At 44.5% G+C, this 18,295-nt stretch overlaps 1 protein-coding gene across 1 annotated transcript in view; it reads right to left on the bottom strand.

The window, feature by feature from the left end:
• LOC144609009 (uncharacterized) overlaps positions 1 to 10,213 on the bottom strand; it is a 31,871-nt gene extending 21,658 nt beyond the window's left edge. The window contains exons 1-3 of the mRNA XM_078427313.1: positions 10,112 to 10,213; positions 9,523 to 9,648; positions 8,639 to 8,761 (exon numbers count right to left, since the gene is read on the bottom strand). Of these exons, the coding sequence (XP_078283439.1) occupies positions 8,639 to 8,761; positions 9,523 to 9,648; positions 10,112 to 10,120 (258 nt within the window). The 5' untranslated portion in view covers positions 10,121 to 10,213. The remainder of the gene's footprint in view (positions 1 to 8,638; positions 8,762 to 9,522; positions 9,649 to 10,111) is intronic.
• Positions 10,214 to 18,295: the final 8,082 nt, after the last annotated feature.

The raw sequence follows: 18,295 nt of genomic DNA, 5'->3' as shown, positions 1-18,295 counted from the left end.
TTGAGCCCTTCTAAAGTCTAGAATCAGCTCCTTAGTTTTTGTGGCATTCAAGAGGAGGCTGTTGTCCTGACACCAGAGTGTCAGATCAGCCACCTCCTCCCGGTAGGCCTTCTCATTGTTGTCGGAGATCCGGCACACCACCACAGTGTCATCAGCAAACTTGATGATGGAGTTTGAGCTGAACCTGGCCGCAGTCATGTGTGTACAGGGAGTACATCTCCTCCTCTATTCTTCTCCCGCGGTCAGGCAGTCAAACTGCTGCTTCGAGGAGATCGAGGCTCCCGACTTTTGAAACCCCCGCCGGGCGATGGAAGGTCCCAGGGCCGAGCCGAGCAGGCCGATGAAGGTCCTCAGCCCCCACCGGGCGATGGAAGGTGCCGCGGCCGAACCACGCAGGGCAATGAAGGTCCTGCGAACGGGTCGATCGAGCCTTACGATTCGAGGCGGTCGAAGATGCTACAGCTGGAGCCCCCGAAAGCCGGTCGCCAGCCAGGGACCTGCGAGCTCCCGATATTGCGGTCCACAGAGCCCGCGGTAAGTCCAGGTAAGATGGCGAGTCCAGGCCCTGCGACCGGAGCCTTCAAGGTCGATCCCAGCTGTAGGCCGCCAACTCCACGGTGTTAGGCCGTACGTAGCGCGAACGGAGATACGACATGGAAAAAGGTCGCATCTCATGAAAAAAGGTTTCCCCCACAAAAAAGACAGACAGACTGCCGGTGAGCCGCAGCCGCAAGGCACAGCCACTTCCGGATGTCCCGAAAAAGGCAAGAGTGGAGAAAATGGTCCGAAAGCAGGCATAAAGCTCTACCCAAATGCACACAAAGTTCATAATGATAGATGAACTAATGGCACACAGAGAATGTCTGGCTTAAAAGCCACTGGAGAGATATGATTGCATGAGACCAAGGCTGAGGACCGAATAATCCAGGGATCTTAACATTTGCAAGGATAGATAAGTAGGAAAAGAAGATGATGTGGTTCTGTTAATTGGTTGGTTTAGGTGTGAGAGATGATCAAGGCTGAGATGACTAAGAAGTAGAATCAACTAGGAGGTAAGAAAGAGCATGGAAATGATGAGAATTATCTAGAGGAGCTTGATGGCAGCTACATTGTCGGACAGAATATAAATCAAGAAACAATGAAGACTTGTGAGAAAGATGACAAAACTGTTTGGGACTATGGTTTTCCCAAAGATTGTACAAAAAAAATCCTTCAAGATATTCATAAATACCTTATTTTTGACCAAGCTTCTATTTTAATATCATCTATCCCAATACCTTTCCTTGTAGCTCGTGAAGCTAATGGGCATAATGTAACTAGCATTATTGGCCTGTCTACCAGCTGGACAACACTGAGCACCAAATATTTTTGAAATCTTAGACGGGACAAGGAAATGAACGAGGAAAGGCAGTCTTCTTGAAAAAAGCTACTTTTATAACGATAGCATTAGATGTGTTGGGTAGAATTAAGGCTTCAATCAGGATTTTTAAAACTTGAGAGTTATTTATAGAACAAAGAGTAAGGAAGCAGTACCAGGCTGCACAAATACTGTCACCAGAGAATAACTTTGGAAAAGGTCTTGGAGTGATTATAATGGAGATTATTTAACTTCTATACAGGTTGGAGAAGAACAGTGCAAATTATAAATACATTTAAAACATGTTCAGTTGAGTCTGCTCAAACACATATATTTTACAACAAAAAAGAAACAATCCTAAGCAACTAGAAAGAATTGCTTAATAATTTGACTGTGAGTGAATAGTTTACAATCAATTAACACAACAAGAACAAATCTAAAGATAGACACAAGTGCTGGAGTAACTCAGTGTCAGGCAGCATCTCTGGAGAAAAAAGATAGGTGACGTTTCGGGTCGGAACCCTTCTTCAGACCCTTCCTCTGATCCGAAACATCGCCTGTATTTTTTCACTGGAGATGCAGCCTGACCCGCTGATTTACTCCAGCACTCTGTCTATATCTTTGGTATAAATCAGCATCTGCAGTTCTTAAGTGAGGCTAACTTCTTTGAGACATAAACTATTAACAGGTAAACCTATAACAAGTTGGAGACATTCAAAAGAATATTTAATCCTATACAAGATCGGCATTAAGGACTTTAACAACAAAGGATCCCTTTTGTCAAAAGTAAGTTAAGAAATGTATTTGTGTACAGTAAAAGGAAAGGCTTGTAAAGTGCCATATCACGACTAAATACCATTTTTCTAAATATACTTAAGAAAGGAAGTAGTTAAGAACGTGTGGACCAATTATAGATAGGCATTGATTCTATTGTAGTCAACAGTAAGGAAATGGTAGGTGTATACTTTTGCAGTAATTTCAGAGCAGAGAAAATACTAATGACAGAAATAAAAAAGAAATACATTTTTGGCTTTAATGCAAGGTAATGATAATGGGGAAATAATCAAATTTCACACTGGGATATTAAAAAATAGTGGATGAGAAAATTCTAGAGGGTTACTTATTATCTTCCAAACATTCTCTAGTGCAGAAAATGTACCAGTGGATTGGAAAAAATATAAAATATATATATATGTATCAGTGGATTGGCAAAAATTTAAAAATATATCATGATGTGACATTTTTAAGTGAGAGCAAGATAACAATAGACTTTTCAGTTAAAGGTCAATCATAGTTATGGATCTGTTATTAGGGAGTAAGTAACCAACACGCTGGATTTCTATAGATGCCATATGCAGGAGGATGTGGTAGGACAGTGGTTAATGGATTAGCAAAGGCCTGGAAGACACAGGTACAAATGGTGTCGTGGTAGCCTGAGAACAAAAATAAAAAGAAACAAAACAATTTAATCACATAGTCACTAATGTCCTGCAGGGAAGGAAATCTGCCATTCTTAATCAGTCTGGCCTTAACGTAACCGTAAAGCCACCAATCTGATTGATTCTTAATTGCCTCATTTGAGAGTCAACTAGGCAATAAATGCAGTTTTTATGAATGGCGTTTATCACTTGCTGGCAATTCAACAGAATTGGGCAGACATGTTTGTGTGGAGATGGGAGCGGTCATCCACTCTAGATGCAAAATTGGAGTCTAGCAAGTAATAAAATTGTGAGGATACTGAAAAGGTTGGGTCCCATATAAGTAAGTAATTAAAAGTTTATGGATAGGTATAGAATGTAATTTAAAAACGCAGAATGAAAATTGCCCTCAAGACAGCGGATAGGTGAAGGGGAGTGAGATAAGTTGCAGCTGAACTGTGTTCAGTTCCAGTCAAGCTAATTCAACAGAAATGATGCAGAGTAGGTAGAGGTGGGAAAGTTAGGGGGGGGGGGGTAAGGTTATTTTAAGGTGCTAAATTATGAAGAAAAGTTGTATAATCTTTGCTTGTAACCCTTGGGCACAATCGAGGGTCATTTTAAACAATGTGGTTAAAATGTGAAAGGGTTGTACCCTCTGCTTTTTAACTGAACCATAAGAAACACTGGTGAATGCAGATCCCAGTATCTACAGTTTATTTTGCTTCCTCTTGTGGTTTAAGTCTAACAGCAAGGGAGCAACCTTCAAATTTCTCAGGAGACACAAGAGACTGCAGATGTTGGAATGTTGAGCAAAACCCAACAGCTGGGAGAGCGCAACAGGTCAGTCAGCATCCACAGATGGGAATGGACATGCAATATCGCGTCGGGAAATATGGAATCTTCTCATTTTCTTACTAAATTGTTAATTCAGCTCATCAGGTCTATACTGGCTCACAGAGCAATCCCATTTGTGAATTTATTTTCCCTTAACCAGTTCCACAACATAAGAACATGAATATAAGGAGAAGGAGTATGACATTTGGCCTTTCAAGCCTGCTCTGCCATTCATCCAAATCTTGGCTGATCTTACATCTCAGCACACTTTGAGCCAGAAATCTATTGAACTCTTTTTTTTCAATGAACGTAATAACTGTTCCTACAGCCGTGTGTGGTGGAGAATTCTAAGAGTTCATACCTCTGAGTCTGAACTGGCCTGCACCTTACTCTCAACTTGTGCTCCCTACCATCAGGGAAAATATCAAGTCAGTCAAGCCCTTTTAGAAGTTTATGAAATGTTTTGTAAAGCTCACTTCTGATTCTTCTAAAGCCTAAGAAATACAAACCCGGTCTACTCAATCTCTTCACACAGCCATGCCCGGATATGGCAGATACATTCTTATCAGATAAAGATGCCAAAAAAAGTACACAATACTCCAGGACACATCTCAATAATGCCCTAAGGAGGGACAGAAGACAAAACATCCTTCTCTATAATTCTTAACACCGCTGTCCAGCAAGGCTGCATTCTCAGCCTTTTACTATACTGCGTGTACATGCAAGATTGAGCAGCCAAATTCTGCTCTCACTCCATTTACAGAACTAACATCCGTGGTTGGAAAATTATTAGACTATTCTGAGGGATAAGATATACATGCACTTAGATGGACAGGGACTGATTAGGGATAGACAGCATGGTTTTGTACGTGGGAGATCGTGTCTCACATATATCTGATTGAAAAGGTTGATGAGGGCAGAGCTGCAATTTGCAGATGACATGAAAGTGGGTGGTATTCAAGATAGCAAAGATGGTTGTCAAAAATTGTACCAGGATTTGGATCAGTTGGGGAGGTGGGCTGAGGAATGGCGAATGGAGTTTAATACCAAGAAGTGCAAAGTCTTGCATTTTGGGAAGTCAAACCAAGGCAGGACCTATACAGTGAATGGCACGGTTCTGGGGAGTGTTGGAGAGCAGAGGGATCGAGGAGTCTAGGTACATAGTTTCTTGAAAGTGGCGTCACAAGTAGAGTTATGGGGAGAGGGCTCTGGGAAGTGTTCGAGAGCCGAGGGATCTAGAAGCGTAGGTTCAGTTTCTTGAAAGTGGCATCACAAGTAGAGAGGGTGATCAAGAAGTCTTTTGGCACACTGCTATAGAAAAGATGTTGTTAAGTTGGGAAGGATGCAGAAAAGATTTATGAGAATATTGCCAGGACTCGTGGGCCTGAGTTACAGGGAGAGGTTGAGTAGGCTAGGACTTTATTCCTGTAGTGCAGGAGGATGAGAAGTGGTCTTATAGAGGCGTACATATCATTAAAGGAATAGATCGGGTAAATGCAAGAGTCCAGAAGTTTCTAGGTGTAAACATCATCAATTTGTCTTGGTCTAACCACATTGATGCTGTGGGTAAGAAAACAAATCAGTACCTCTACTTCCTCAAAGGCAAAGGAAGTTCAGCTTGTCTCCAATTATTCTTATGAATCTCCACAGATGCACCGTAGAAAGCATCCTATTGGGATACATGACAGTATGGCATGGCAAATGCTATGCCCAACATCATAAGAAATTGCAGAGTTGTGAACGCAGCCCAGTCTATCACACAAGCCAGTGTCCCCCACCATCAACGCCATCTATACTTCTCGTGGCTTTTAAAAAGCAGTCAACATAGTCAAGTACCACTCACACCTAGGGTTGCCAACTGTCCCGTATTAGCCGGGACATCCCATATTTTGGGCTAAGTTGGTTTGCCCCGTACGGGACCACCCTTGTCCCGTATTAGGCCTGGAAGGTGCTGTAGGCCCAGACACTATGCCTGGACACCGTAGGCCCAGACACTGTAGCTAGGGGGCCGCCGTAGTCCTGGACAGTGTAGGCCCGGGAGCCGCCTAACGGAGGTTGCGTAGCACCCGCCATTGGTGGAGTGGGAGCTCATGGCCGCTGGCTGGGTGAGGTCACGTGGGGCGAGGACGTCACCGTTTGTCCCTTATTTGGGAGTGAGCAAGTTGGCAACCCTAGTCACACCCCAGTCATTCTCTTTCTCTTCTCCCTTATCCCAATCAGGTAGAAGTTTAAAAAGCTTAAAAGCATGTTTCATCAAATTCAAGAAATGCTTCCTCCCTGCTACTATTAGTATCTCTAACACACCTCTCACAGGACAAGGATGAATTCCCGATCTTCCAATCTTCATTTTTTGCAGCCATTGCACTTTTGTTTTCAATTCCACTTTCCCTGTAACACTATATTCTGCACTCTGTTTAACTTCTCCTGTGCACACCTCATGCACTCATGTACGGTATGATTTGCCCGCATAGTAAGCAAAACTGCTTTTCAATGCATCTTGATACATGTGACAATAATAAACCAGTGTAAACACAATTGCATTAAGACTTAAGCTCTAATTAAATCCTCCTGTAATAAATGTCAACATATAATTTGCCCTCTTAATCATTTGCTGCATCTCCGTGGTATCGTGACATTCCTGTGAGCATCAATTCTACCCAATCTCTTGTTATTGAACAAGCATTTAGCTTATCTTCTTTCTGTATGAACGTGGATAACTTCACATTTTGCACATTATATCCTATGTTCTTGCCAATTAATCTGTTTGTCCATATACGCTTGAAGCCTTAATGCAAACACTTCTGTACTCTCAATCCAACTTAGTTCAGTATTATCAGCAAACTGGAAAGATGCATTCTGTATCTTTTCTTTTGTTCTGCATATTGCACTTGAGTTTGGTTAGGTTGTATTTATGTATAATATCATCTGATTTGATTGGTTAGCATGCAATACAAAGCTTTTCATCGTACCTTGGTACACGTGACAATAATAAACCTAAAATTATTTACCCTCAATGATGTAGATCGTGAATAGCTGGGACACAAATATCAGTCCCTGTCGGTCCACTGGTCACAGCCGGCCATTCAGCGCCGGGCACTGGTCACAGCCGGCCATTCAGTGCCGGGCACTGGTCATAAACAGCCAAAGTGATGGATCCATTCATTCCCTATTTGTTTTCTGTCCAATAATCAATTCTCAATTAATCTCAGCACATTACCCTTCCTCCCAATTCCATTTGCTCTAAACTTGTCAATTAACTGCCTATCAAGAAATGTATCCCAAGCCATTCAGGCATCTAAATACACCATATCAACTGGTTCTCCTTTATCTATTCGACTATGTACATATTCAAAGAATAACCAGTAGATTAGTCAAATATGTATCATAAATCTATATTGACTCTGCAAAGTCCTAATATTATTTTCCAGGTGTTCCTGTCATTACATCTTTGTAGATGCCGGCTACATTGTGTTAACCTATCTCTCCTTCCACTGTTCTTAAACAGTAGAGTCACATTTGTTACCCATCAAGGCACAAGCTACAATTCCAGCATCTGTAAAACCCTGAAAGATCGTTACGTGTGTTTCATCACCACCAATTCAATATCTGGGATGCAGATCATGGGAGAATTATCAATAGTTTTGTGATTCTCTCAATGACAGTCCACTGTAAAGCCTTTCAACAATGGAAACCCTTCTCTCATTCTTTCCTCTGTTCAGATTTGAAACCTTATCTGTGCATTGAACAAGGTATCACAAAATGCTGGAGTAACTCAGCAGGTCAGGCAGCATCTTGGAGAGAAGGAATGGGTGACGTTTCGGGTCGAGACCCTTCTTCAGACTGAAGTATATTGTATAACTATAAAGGTATATTGTGCATTGAACAACATCACTTTCAACCGCAAAATAAAATCTGATGGTCATTCCACTCCACCACCACCTCCCAAAAATGCCTTAACAATAAGATTATCAATCAAACTCTTTGATTACCAATCAAACAATTTACAGAAGCTGTTTAAACTACCAACCAATGTGTATTTAGATATGTGTGGCCATAGGGAGAATGTGAAAACCATCAGAGCCAATTAAAATTAAGAGTAAAATCCAGAAGTGGAAATCTGGAAATTACCCTCTCAAGAAGTCACAGATACTAGGGTGAACTGAAAATAGCAAGGGGCAGATTGTCAGCAGATGTCCAGCATGAAGGGATATAAAGTGGATGCAAGTAAATGGAGTTATGGTGATCAGCTGTGACCTGACGGAACAGTACTGATCATGCTGAGCCCTGACAAGAACAGCCCGTTTTAAGCAGATAGGTCTGTTGTAACACAATAGTTGCATTCCAAAGAAACTTTGTGTCAAAGAAATTCATCTTATCACAACAATTGTCAATGGGGAGGAGGTTTAGAGGCTAGAGTTTCAGATTTACAATAACAGTTATTTTTTTCCCCACAGTATCTTTTCAATAGCAATAAATTTATTATTGTTCCTGTAAGCCAAAATACTAAAGGTATATTGTTTCATAGCGTATTGTTGCATGAATATCAGTAGAAGTGATTGCTTGTCAATTTCTATGCCCACCCATGGTTAAAGTATTAGCTGTAAGTGGTGACAGTGCACGGAGGTAACATGGAAACAGGATTTTCCCCAAACACTGCTCAAATCAAAGACAACTCTTTTTTCTGCTTGTCAATTTCCAAATCAAACACCGTTCCCTAATTCATCACTCGCATGAAATGCGTTTGTGTTTGTGAAACGTGATAGAGCAGAACCACCGCTATTCTGAACGCAGCACAAACAACCACTCTGCATCTCAGTCCACCATCGTTCAGAGTACATTCTGCTCTTGATGCCACCAATATTCTCTCCTGATCCAATGCCCAGTCACCACCCAAACCTCTGTCCCATCCTGCTGAACTAGTGTGTATGTTCCAACTCTGCAGCCAATCACTACCACCACTATTCAGTCCCTGTGCTAATTTCCATCATGGATGTGTCCATGTTGATAGATTTACGCAACAGTTCCTTACCTTAGTTCCAGTGCTACGGACAAGAGCCAGTCTAAATTGTTTTCTCTTCTTTATCAATCCTCGCAGCTCCTGACAGCACTGGTACTTTCCAAGGTCCACTGTCTCCTCACACTGGATGTCACCCTGAGACGGTAGAATGATTCTCATTTAGAATAACACCATGGTACAAGGGAAACCGTTAATGGACAGCAACCCTTAGGGGAGAAGAGAAACAGACTCCAAACCGCTAGGAATCAGAGGTAAACTCCAAACCCTGTGACTGAGATCACATCCAGGGAAAAATCAATGAGGTGTACCAAATGATGTGAGCCCTCAGGCTCAAAATAAAACTGACCCTAAATCTCCAGAGAATGACCACACAACTCTCGGCTCAAACAGAGATAATCCCAGATCCCAAAAGTAAACTCTAGACAACTGCAAAATTAACAAGAGATTAACTACAAATCCCAGTTTTAGAAGCAAACGAGGTTCAGGTACAAGACCTGCAGGCGATGTGCACAGAAACGGGCTCTTCGCCTTATCATGATCATGTTAATCATCAAAAAGCTAATTTGGACACAAACCTCTGATGCTCAGGGGAAACCAGAGAAGACCCCAAATTCCTGGGCTGGAGGTTTTTTTTGTATTTATTAAGAGATATAGGTAAACAGCCCCTTCAGCCCACTGAGTCCTCGCCGACCAGCGACGCCCGTACTCTAGCACTATTCAATTTACATTTTTTTACCGAAGCCTAATTAACCTACAAATTAATCCCACCACTCCCAGAGGTAAACTAGTCCTCAGAGTTCTGGGTTAGCCCAGGCCAACTCCCAATACTCAGGAAACATTAAAGACGAGCCAAGATCATAGAGCTGGAATCTGGGGACATGGCCCCAACGTTTTACCTGCTGTTCGTAGATGAGAAGGCGGCCTCTGTCCAGTCGGATGTAGCGTTCCTTCCAGCCACCCCCCAGGAGCCCGCGGCTGCACTGTTTGCGGACCCAGCCAGCATGGCCCGGACGGCCCCCCTCCTGGGGAGAGAGGGAGACAAGGAGAAACAAGCCCCCAACTGTCAGGACTCGAGAGTAGGAACCCTGACCCTACAACTCTACCCCACCCCACGACCCTAACCCCCAACCTTCATCTCTGATTCAAATCCAAATCCCTCAAGGGTCCAAATCATGTCAACCCAGACGCTGGCTTTCACAGAACCCCAATCCCACCAGACTCAGTCCCCGCCCGAACCTCACAGACCCCGAGACCCCGAGACCCAGTATGGCTCCCAGACCACCAATCTCCCAAGTAGGATGTAAACCCCAGACCACTGGTCACTGACCCAGACCCCAGGCCGCGGACCCCAGTCCGGCCGCAGCCCCCCGCCTGGCTCCAAGCCCCCGGCCCCACCCGGCCGTCGGCCCCGGACCCTCGCCCGCCCTCCCGGCCGCACAGGGAGGCGGGGGTCGCGGCGGCCGCAGCGCCGGCCTCCCCTCTCACCTCCCCCATGCCGGCGGCTCCGTCTCTGGGCAGCGACGCTCCCAGCTCCGCGCATCCTGTGGGGCGGCCCGGCCCCGCTCGGCTCGGCTCGGCCCCGGCCCGCGCTCCCGCCCACCCCCCCGCCCGCTTCCTCCCGCTGCCTCTGACTCAGCGCGCCGCTTCCGGCAACAGCGCGGGGGGGAGGGGGGAGAGGGGGAGAGGAGGGGAGGAAGAGGAGGGGGGAGGGAGGAGGAGGAGGGGGGGGAAAGGGTGGGGGAGGGGGGGGAAAGGGTGGGGGAGGGGGGGGAAAGGGTGGGGGAGGGGGGGGGAAAGGGTGGGGGAGGGGGGGGAAAGGGTGGGGGAGGGGGAAGAGAGAGGAGGGGGAGGGGAGGAGGGGGGGAGGGGAGGAGGGGAGGGGGGGGGGAGAGGAGAGGGGGGAGAGGAGAGGGGGGGGAGAGGAGAGGGGGGGAGGGGAGAGGAGGGGGAGGGGAGAGAGAGAGGGGGAGGGGGAAAGGGTGGGGTGAGGGGGAAAGGGTGGGGAGGGGGAGGAGGGGGAAGGGAGAGGGAGGAGGAAAGAGAGAGGGAGGGGGGAACAGAGAGGGAGGGGGAAGAGAGAGGGTAGAGGGAGGGAGGGAGGGGTAGAGGGAGGGAGGGAGGGAGGGAGGGAGGGAGGGGGAGAGGTGGAGTGAGGGAGGGGAGAGGGTAGAGGGGGAGGGTGGGAGGAGGAGGGGGAGAGGGTAAGAGGGAGGTGGGAGGGGGAGAGGGTGGAGAGAGGGGCAGGATGGAGGAGGGAAGGGGAGAGGGAGGGGGAGGTGGGGGGAGTCGGAAAGGGAAAGAGAAGGAGTGGAGGGAGAAAGGAAGAGGAGCCATTCAGTAATTTGGGAAGAAGAGGAGAAAAGAGGAGCTTGGGGAGGGCAAGTGGGGGTGGGAGGGCGGTTAGATAGGCTGATACTTTGTCTCAGCACCATATTCCCTTATGAATCCCTTGTCTGAAGAAGGGTCTCGAGCCGAAACTTCACCCATGCCTTCTCTCCAGAGATGCTGCCTGTCCCGCTGAGTTACTCCAGCATTTTGTGCCTACCTTTGATTTAAACCAGCATCTGCAGGTCTTTCCTCCACATTCCCTTCTCATGTACACTGTACACTGCGAATGGCTAGATTGCAATGACGTGTTGTCTTTTTGTTGGCTGGTTAGCATGCACAAAAGCTTTTCCCTGTACCTCAGTACACGTGACAATAAACTAAACTGAACATATTCTTGAGCTAACCCTGTACCCCTTTGATGGATATAAATGTTGGCCCCAGGTCGTGCAGAGTTTCATTCCTGTGAACAGTTTGCAAGTTCCCACAGTAGATGTCTAGCAGACTTGCAGAAGCGAGCAAACCCACCCTGCAAGTTTCCCAAACCTGCCCATGAATACAACTGTACATAAGCTGGGAAGGACCTGCACTCATTGACTGAGCCTCCAGAACACTTATGGGTAGAGAATTCCAGAGATCCGCCACCCTGTGTAGAAATTCCTGAATGGCTGACCTGTCAGGCTATGTGTGGATTTTGTGTGTTCAAATGATATTACCTCTCATCCTTCCAAACTCAATTGAGCAATTGCTTCAGCTCTCCTCATTTGACAAATCCACGATCTCAGGAATCAATCTGGCAAATCTTCGGCACAGTCCTTGTTGAGTAGACACTCCTTGGATAGAGAGAGCATAATACTCCAGCTGTGGTCTCACCACCCCTTGTTTTACTAGAGCAGGGCGTCCAGCTTTTTCATTCGAATCCTCCTGTACTAAATCACAATGAACCGTTTGCATTCCTGTATGCTCACTGTACCTGTATATTTCAATGGTTTGTACAGTTACACCATTGTCCCCTTTATCAATGATATTTCTCTTTTACCATTTAGAGAAAATCTTTGCTTTGCTATTTTTTCTACCAAAATGGATATCCTCTCACTTTTACTAATCATAAACCATCTAAACACTAAAAATCTTGTTTTCCGCTTGTTCCTAAACTACAGCCAAAACCGTACATGATAGCGCAACAATTTTAGACCCACCTAGGAAGGAGGGGAGAGACAAGTGGGGGAGGAGAAGGTGATGCACCAATGCAGGAGAGGCAACCATAGGGGGGAGGGGGAGAGGGGGGCAAGAGGGGGTGGGGGGGGAGTGGAGAGGGGAGGGAGGGGGGCGAGGGGAGTGGGGGAGGAGAGGGTGCTGCACCAATGCAGGGGTGGTTTGGGCCCAAAGGGTCCACTTGGTCTAGTCTTTCCTATATTTTGCCATTTGCTTCTCCTGCACATATCCTCTTGAAGCCTCCCTGCCTACTCTGCCTACTCCTGCTACTTGAAGCCTCCCTGCCTACTCTGCCTACTCCTGCTACTTGAAGCCTCCCTGCCTACTCCTCAAGCCCACACTGCTACTTCTTACTGTCAAACTGGATTCCCGATAACTGGAAGTGGTTGGATGTGGGCTAGGATACTTAGCTGGACCGGGTTAGTTTGCAAGCTCAGTATCAGTGCGGGCTTGGGGTCTGGGATAACATGCATGACTGAGGAAAAACGGAAGCAATGAACATTTTTTGGGGATCGTGTACTGGGCAGACTGTAAGGTTATTCGTGACATTGGGATGGTTTCTAAGGTGATTGGCTTTACTAGGTTAATGTGCAGGGTAATTGGCAGCACTGGGTATATCCATAAGTCATAGGAGCATAATTAGGCTATTTGGTCCATCAAGTCTGTTCTGGCATTCAATCATGGCCGATTAATCTTTCCCATCTTAACCTAGTCTCCTGCCTTCTCCCCATGACCTTTGACTCTCTTACTAATCAAAAATCTGGTAATTTTCACTTCAAAGATTCCCTATGCCTTGGCCTCCACAACCGCCTGTGGCAATGAATTCCACAGATTCACCACTCTCTGACTAAAGAAATTCCTCATCTCCTTTCTAAAGATACGTCCTTTTATTCTGAGGCTGTGCCCTCTGGTCCTAGACTCTCCCACTAGTGGAAACATCCTCTCCACATCCACGCAAGGATAACTGAGAGACTTGGCTAGGTAACTGGTAGTGCTGGAGAGGTATCAGTGCTTTGTATAGAGTGCCAACTCCAAAGGCCTGGGGAAAGCCCCTGAAAGACAAGATGCAACTCAGAGATGTCCTGAATCTGGTTCCACTCTGGTTAAAACCCAATTTCAATTGCACGGCATTGAAAAATTGAAGACTATGGAATCTAAGTTCCAGGAAAAGTTATTTTATGGAGTGGGTGGTGACAATTTGCAACACACTGCCTGAACATGTAGATGTGACAGTTTCAATAATATCATTCAAAAAGGAATTGGATAAATATTTGAAGGAAAAACATTCACAGGTATTTGACGAAAGTTCAGGAAACTGGGACCAACTGGACAGTTGTTTTTGAAGAATGACGTCCTTTGCTCTGTTTCTCGCGGATGAAAAGCCTTCTATGTATTTCACAGCTTCAGGCCTTGTGACTTAAAGGACACCTAAATGACATTACTTTACATAAACTTACTCAACCAGGATGTGGCTTTTACTGCAGATTACCATTTCCTATTCATCTGAAGTTGATTGACATTGGCTTTTGGTCACAGCGTTTGAAATAATGTAACATATTTATTCAGATGCTTAAAGCATGCACCAATTAAATGTTTAATATACTTCAAAACCAGGCATCTAGTTAGCACTAGCACTAAAACAGTTGCTAAAAGTCTTTGATAACCTTGGGTCCTGTATGCTGTCAGTTGCTGCCGTTTCAGGCAAATTCTGTTAATGACACTACACAGTTTAGAAGTTAGTTAAAGCTGGGACAAATGCCCAGGTTTGATTTTGACAGAAAGAGTGGACGGGGTGGGGGGTATTTCAATCAATGAAGGTATTTACTTCGAGAAGGTACTTGGTAAGGCCATTAATAAGAGACAATTAAAGTGAAAGCTGGTGGAATTGAAGGTGAATTATTAACTCAGCTCGGAAACTCAGCTGGGAATGAGGTACAGGACTGCTATTCACAGTAACAGTGTGTGACAAGCAGTTGAGCCCGAAGCTATTCATTGTGTTTATAAATGGCTTAGATAATGGGATAAAAAGCCACATGAACTTGGTGATGCTGCAAAAAATGTTACATTATCCGCTGTGTGGCTTGCATTAAACAACAAGAAATTTCAATACATTAAGTACATAGGAAAAACAATGTCAAATAATTATTAGTGTAGGTCAATGAGGTCACTCAGTTTGGATCTAAAAACAGATTAAAGTCCTTCTTTAAATGATGAAAGACCAGAACTATTGCAGTCCAGGGAAACAGGTGGATGATGAAAACATCGCAGAGAGTCAATGATGGAAAGTTTGATGGTTTTTATGCCTGATGGACTTGATCCCAGGTGGTATAGGTTATACTGCAAGCATGAATAGGCCTTGTTAAATTACATCTGGAATACCATCAGCTGTCTAGGTAATGCACAGTCGGAAAACATGTACATAGGGTTCGGAAACCATAAAAAGGAGCAGCTAAGAACCACACTGAGGAAAATAGTTCATGGTTAATCACTAGGTTTGGGTAGAACATTAAGTTAGGTTATTGATTAGTTAGTAGGCGTTTCGTCAGAAGGACTGCATTCATCGGACCAAATTACTGAGTATATAATATAGTCAAAATATTGTGATCAGGTAGAGGAGAGTCATATGAGGGACATGAAAACTAGTCGAGATCCAAAGAAGCTTTCTTTGGGACTTGTATCCAGGCAAAGGCCCAGTCATGCCTGCTAGAATTATGCAGCATGGAAACTGGCCCACTGACCCGCTGATTCTGTGCTGACCATCAAGCACCCATTATGACTAATTCTACACTGATCCCATTTTATTCTCTTCACATTTCCATCAACTTCACTCAAATTCTACTGCTCAGTTATACACTGATGGCAATTCGAGCCAACCCAAATATGAATTAACCTACCAACCCAAATATGAATTAACCTACCAACCCAAATATCTGCAAAATGGGAGGCAACCAGAACACCCAAGGTGAAAACCAGATGTTCATGAGGCGAACTTTCAATCTCCACACAAACTGTGCCACAGATCAGCATTGAAACTGAGTTGCAAGAGTTGTGAAGCAGCAACTTTACCACCTGTGCCACTGTGATTATAACATAATCATATGCTTGCTGGAAATTTCCTATCATCGTGATCCCTTGGGATTGAAGATGACTTACTTCCAATCCAGTTCTGAGGTTTATGAGGTGACAGATAAGGCCAAAGTTCTACCACAGATGGGGCAGGAAATACTTGATGAAATGAGTAAGTTGATCAATGTTGACATGCTCATTCTCCGTACACACTGGGTTCCAATGTGTTCCCGTTGTACACACTCAAGGATCTTCTTGGTGTCCCCAATGATTCTCCAGTTTGAATGGTAAATGGGTCTGGAGCTCCCAGAGAACTCAGTGGGGGCATGTTCTAAGGAGGCTCTGAGCACATCCTTCAAGCGTCCTCAGTTCAACAACTAATCTCTTTCCTTGACAGATACTGGAGTAGAGTGAATGTTATGGGAGTCTGTCGCTGGGCATGCAAAGGACGTGCCCTGGCCAATGGAATGTAAGTATGGTATCCCTCTTGGTGGAGAGGATGTATGGTACCACTGCTGGTCAGAGTAACTATGGGTATCACTGCTGGTCAGAATAACCATGGGTATCACTGCTGGTCAGAGTAACTATGGGTATCACTGCTGGTCAGAATAACTGTAGTATCTCTGCTGGTCAGAGTAACCATGGGTATCACTGCTGGTCAGAGTAACTATAGTATCACTGCTGGTCAGATTAACCATGGGTATCACTGTTGATCTAGGGTATGTGGGGTATCACTGTTGATCTAGGGTATGTGGGGTATCACTGTTGATCTAGGGTATGTGGGGTATCACTGCTGGTGGAGAGTAAGTGCTGGAAGTGTATAATTACGACATTTGAAACAAACTTGGAAATATACATGGATAGGAGAGGTTTGGAGAGTTGTGGGCCAGACACAGGCAAGTGGGAACTTTGTCAGCATGGACAAACTGGGCCAAAGGACCTGTTTAAATGCTGTATACCTTTATGACTCGATGTGAAATTGTACATTTTGGCAAGGGACCATTTTACCTAATTGGTGTGAGATTGCAAAGATCTGAGATGACGAGCAGTGTGTCTTACATCTTGGTTCACAAAAGACTGGCATACGGGTCACTGCAAGGAATTAAAAATGTAACAGAACATTGTTGCTAATGCAAAAGGAATTGAATATGTAAATAGGGAAGTTATGCTTCAGTTAATACGCCATTGGTGAAACCACAGCTGCACACTATTAGTCTCCTTATTTAATGAAGGATGCTAATTCATTGCAAAAAGTTCAGAGAAGATTTATTGCACTAAGAGCTGGAAAGAAGGAGTTGCCTTATCAGAAAACATTGGGCTACATGGGCTTGTATCCTTTAGAGTTCAGTAAAATCAAAAGGGTTGTTGGAAGTATATAAAATCCTATCGGAACTTCTGACATGTAGGAAGTGTTTAAAGGCCAGTGGATCGATGTTCAGAGCTGGCATGCTTCAGTGGGAGGAGGGATAAGCATGGCAAAGTAAGAGGATCTTGGATGACCAAAGAGGTTGTAAATTTAGTCAAAAAGAAAAAAAAGAATTGCATGTAATGTTGAAAAAATTGTAATCAGACAGGGCTTTTGAGGAGTATGAAGAAAGGAGGAAAGAACATAAGCAGATGATTAGAAGGGCCAACTCAGACGGGACTAGAAGGGATTAAAAGGGACTATCTCAACATTTAAGAAACAGTTCGATTTTTGGATAGGACAGGTTTGAAAGGATATGGACTAAACACAGGCAGGTGGTACGAGTATCGCTGGTACATGTTGGCCGGTGTGGGCAAGTTGGACCGAAGGGCCTGTTTCCACACAGTATCACTATGACAAAGGGGCCCAGAAAATGGCTTTGGTGAGTTGGATTAAAGAAAATTCCAAAGCTTTTTAAAATCATATTAAAAACAAGAGGATAACCAGTGAGAGGTAGGGCTGCTCAAGGATAAAGGAGGGAATTTGTGCGTGGAGTCTGGGGATGTAGATGAAGTACAAGATGAGGTACTATTCAATGTACCATACAAGTACTTTGCATCTGTATTCACCAAGGAGGAAGACATGGCGGACAGTGAGAATGTGGAGTTCTGATTTGCATGGCAACTTGAGAGTAAGAAAGAAGAGGTGCTGGGACTCTTGGAGAGCATTATATTGGATAAATCTCCACAACCTGATGGGATTTAACACGGGTTATTGAGAGCGGCAATGTTTGCCTCTTCTCCGGCCACAGATGCATTCCCGGAGAAGTGCAGAGTAGGTAATGTTGTTCCTGTATTCAAGAAGGGAAGCAGGAGAATCCAGGGAATTAAAGGCCTGTGAGCTTTAACGTTATGTCATAAATCTTTTCAGCATTCATGACCTAAATATTAACTTCAGGTCCCAGCGATGACTTTAGTTGACAATCACAGAACAAAGCTCCACAACAACACATCTCATTCAGATTGTCATTTCAATGGCAACACACTGAAAAAATAACAGTTCAGCAATACACATGTAGAACATATGGAAACACTCAGCAGGTCCATCAGTACCGACGGAGGGTGAATCAGGCCTTTTGGTCATTAGTATGTGGTTTGGTTTCAAGCTTTAAGAAACGTTGTTTTCATATGTTAAAGAAAATGTCTCAATCCAAGAGTTCTTGTTTGCTGTTAACTGAGTATTGGTCCACCCATGCTACTGGCTACGGAAACACAATATGAAACCCTTTTTAGCACAATTTTAGTTGGAATTTCAATTGAGATTCAAAGTTACCATCTTGTCAGCCACCCCATGTAATTACCTCCCTAATCTGCACTGTGCAATACAGAACAAACAGTTTGGTTACATGAAAGTACATGCAAGGCTAGGTGGTATCTGCCCTGCAGTTACATTGTATTTAAATTCATAATTCATTGCAAGACTGCAGGAAGCTCCAGCTGGTTTTCCAGAGGGTTCCTAATCAGGGTGATTCCACCATTTTCTGTTACTATTTTGTACAAAGACTAGCTGTTTCATTTTAAATTTCAAACTATGACTTATTACCTACATGGAACAGTGCAGCACAGGAACAGATCTTTCGGCCCACATGTCCGTGCTAA

The sequence above is a fragment of the Rhinoraja longicauda genome, chromosome 33 (assembly GCF_053455715.1).
Source record: "Rhinoraja longicauda isolate Sanriku21f chromosome 33, sRhiLon1.1, whole genome shotgun sequence".
NCBI classification, from domain to species: domain Eukaryota; kingdom Metazoa; phylum Chordata; class Chondrichthyes; order Rajiformes; family Arhynchobatidae; genus Rhinoraja; species Rhinoraja longicauda.
The sequence above is the reverse complement of the archived record's forward strand: the minus strand, read 5'-3'. Positions and strand labels throughout refer to the sequence as shown.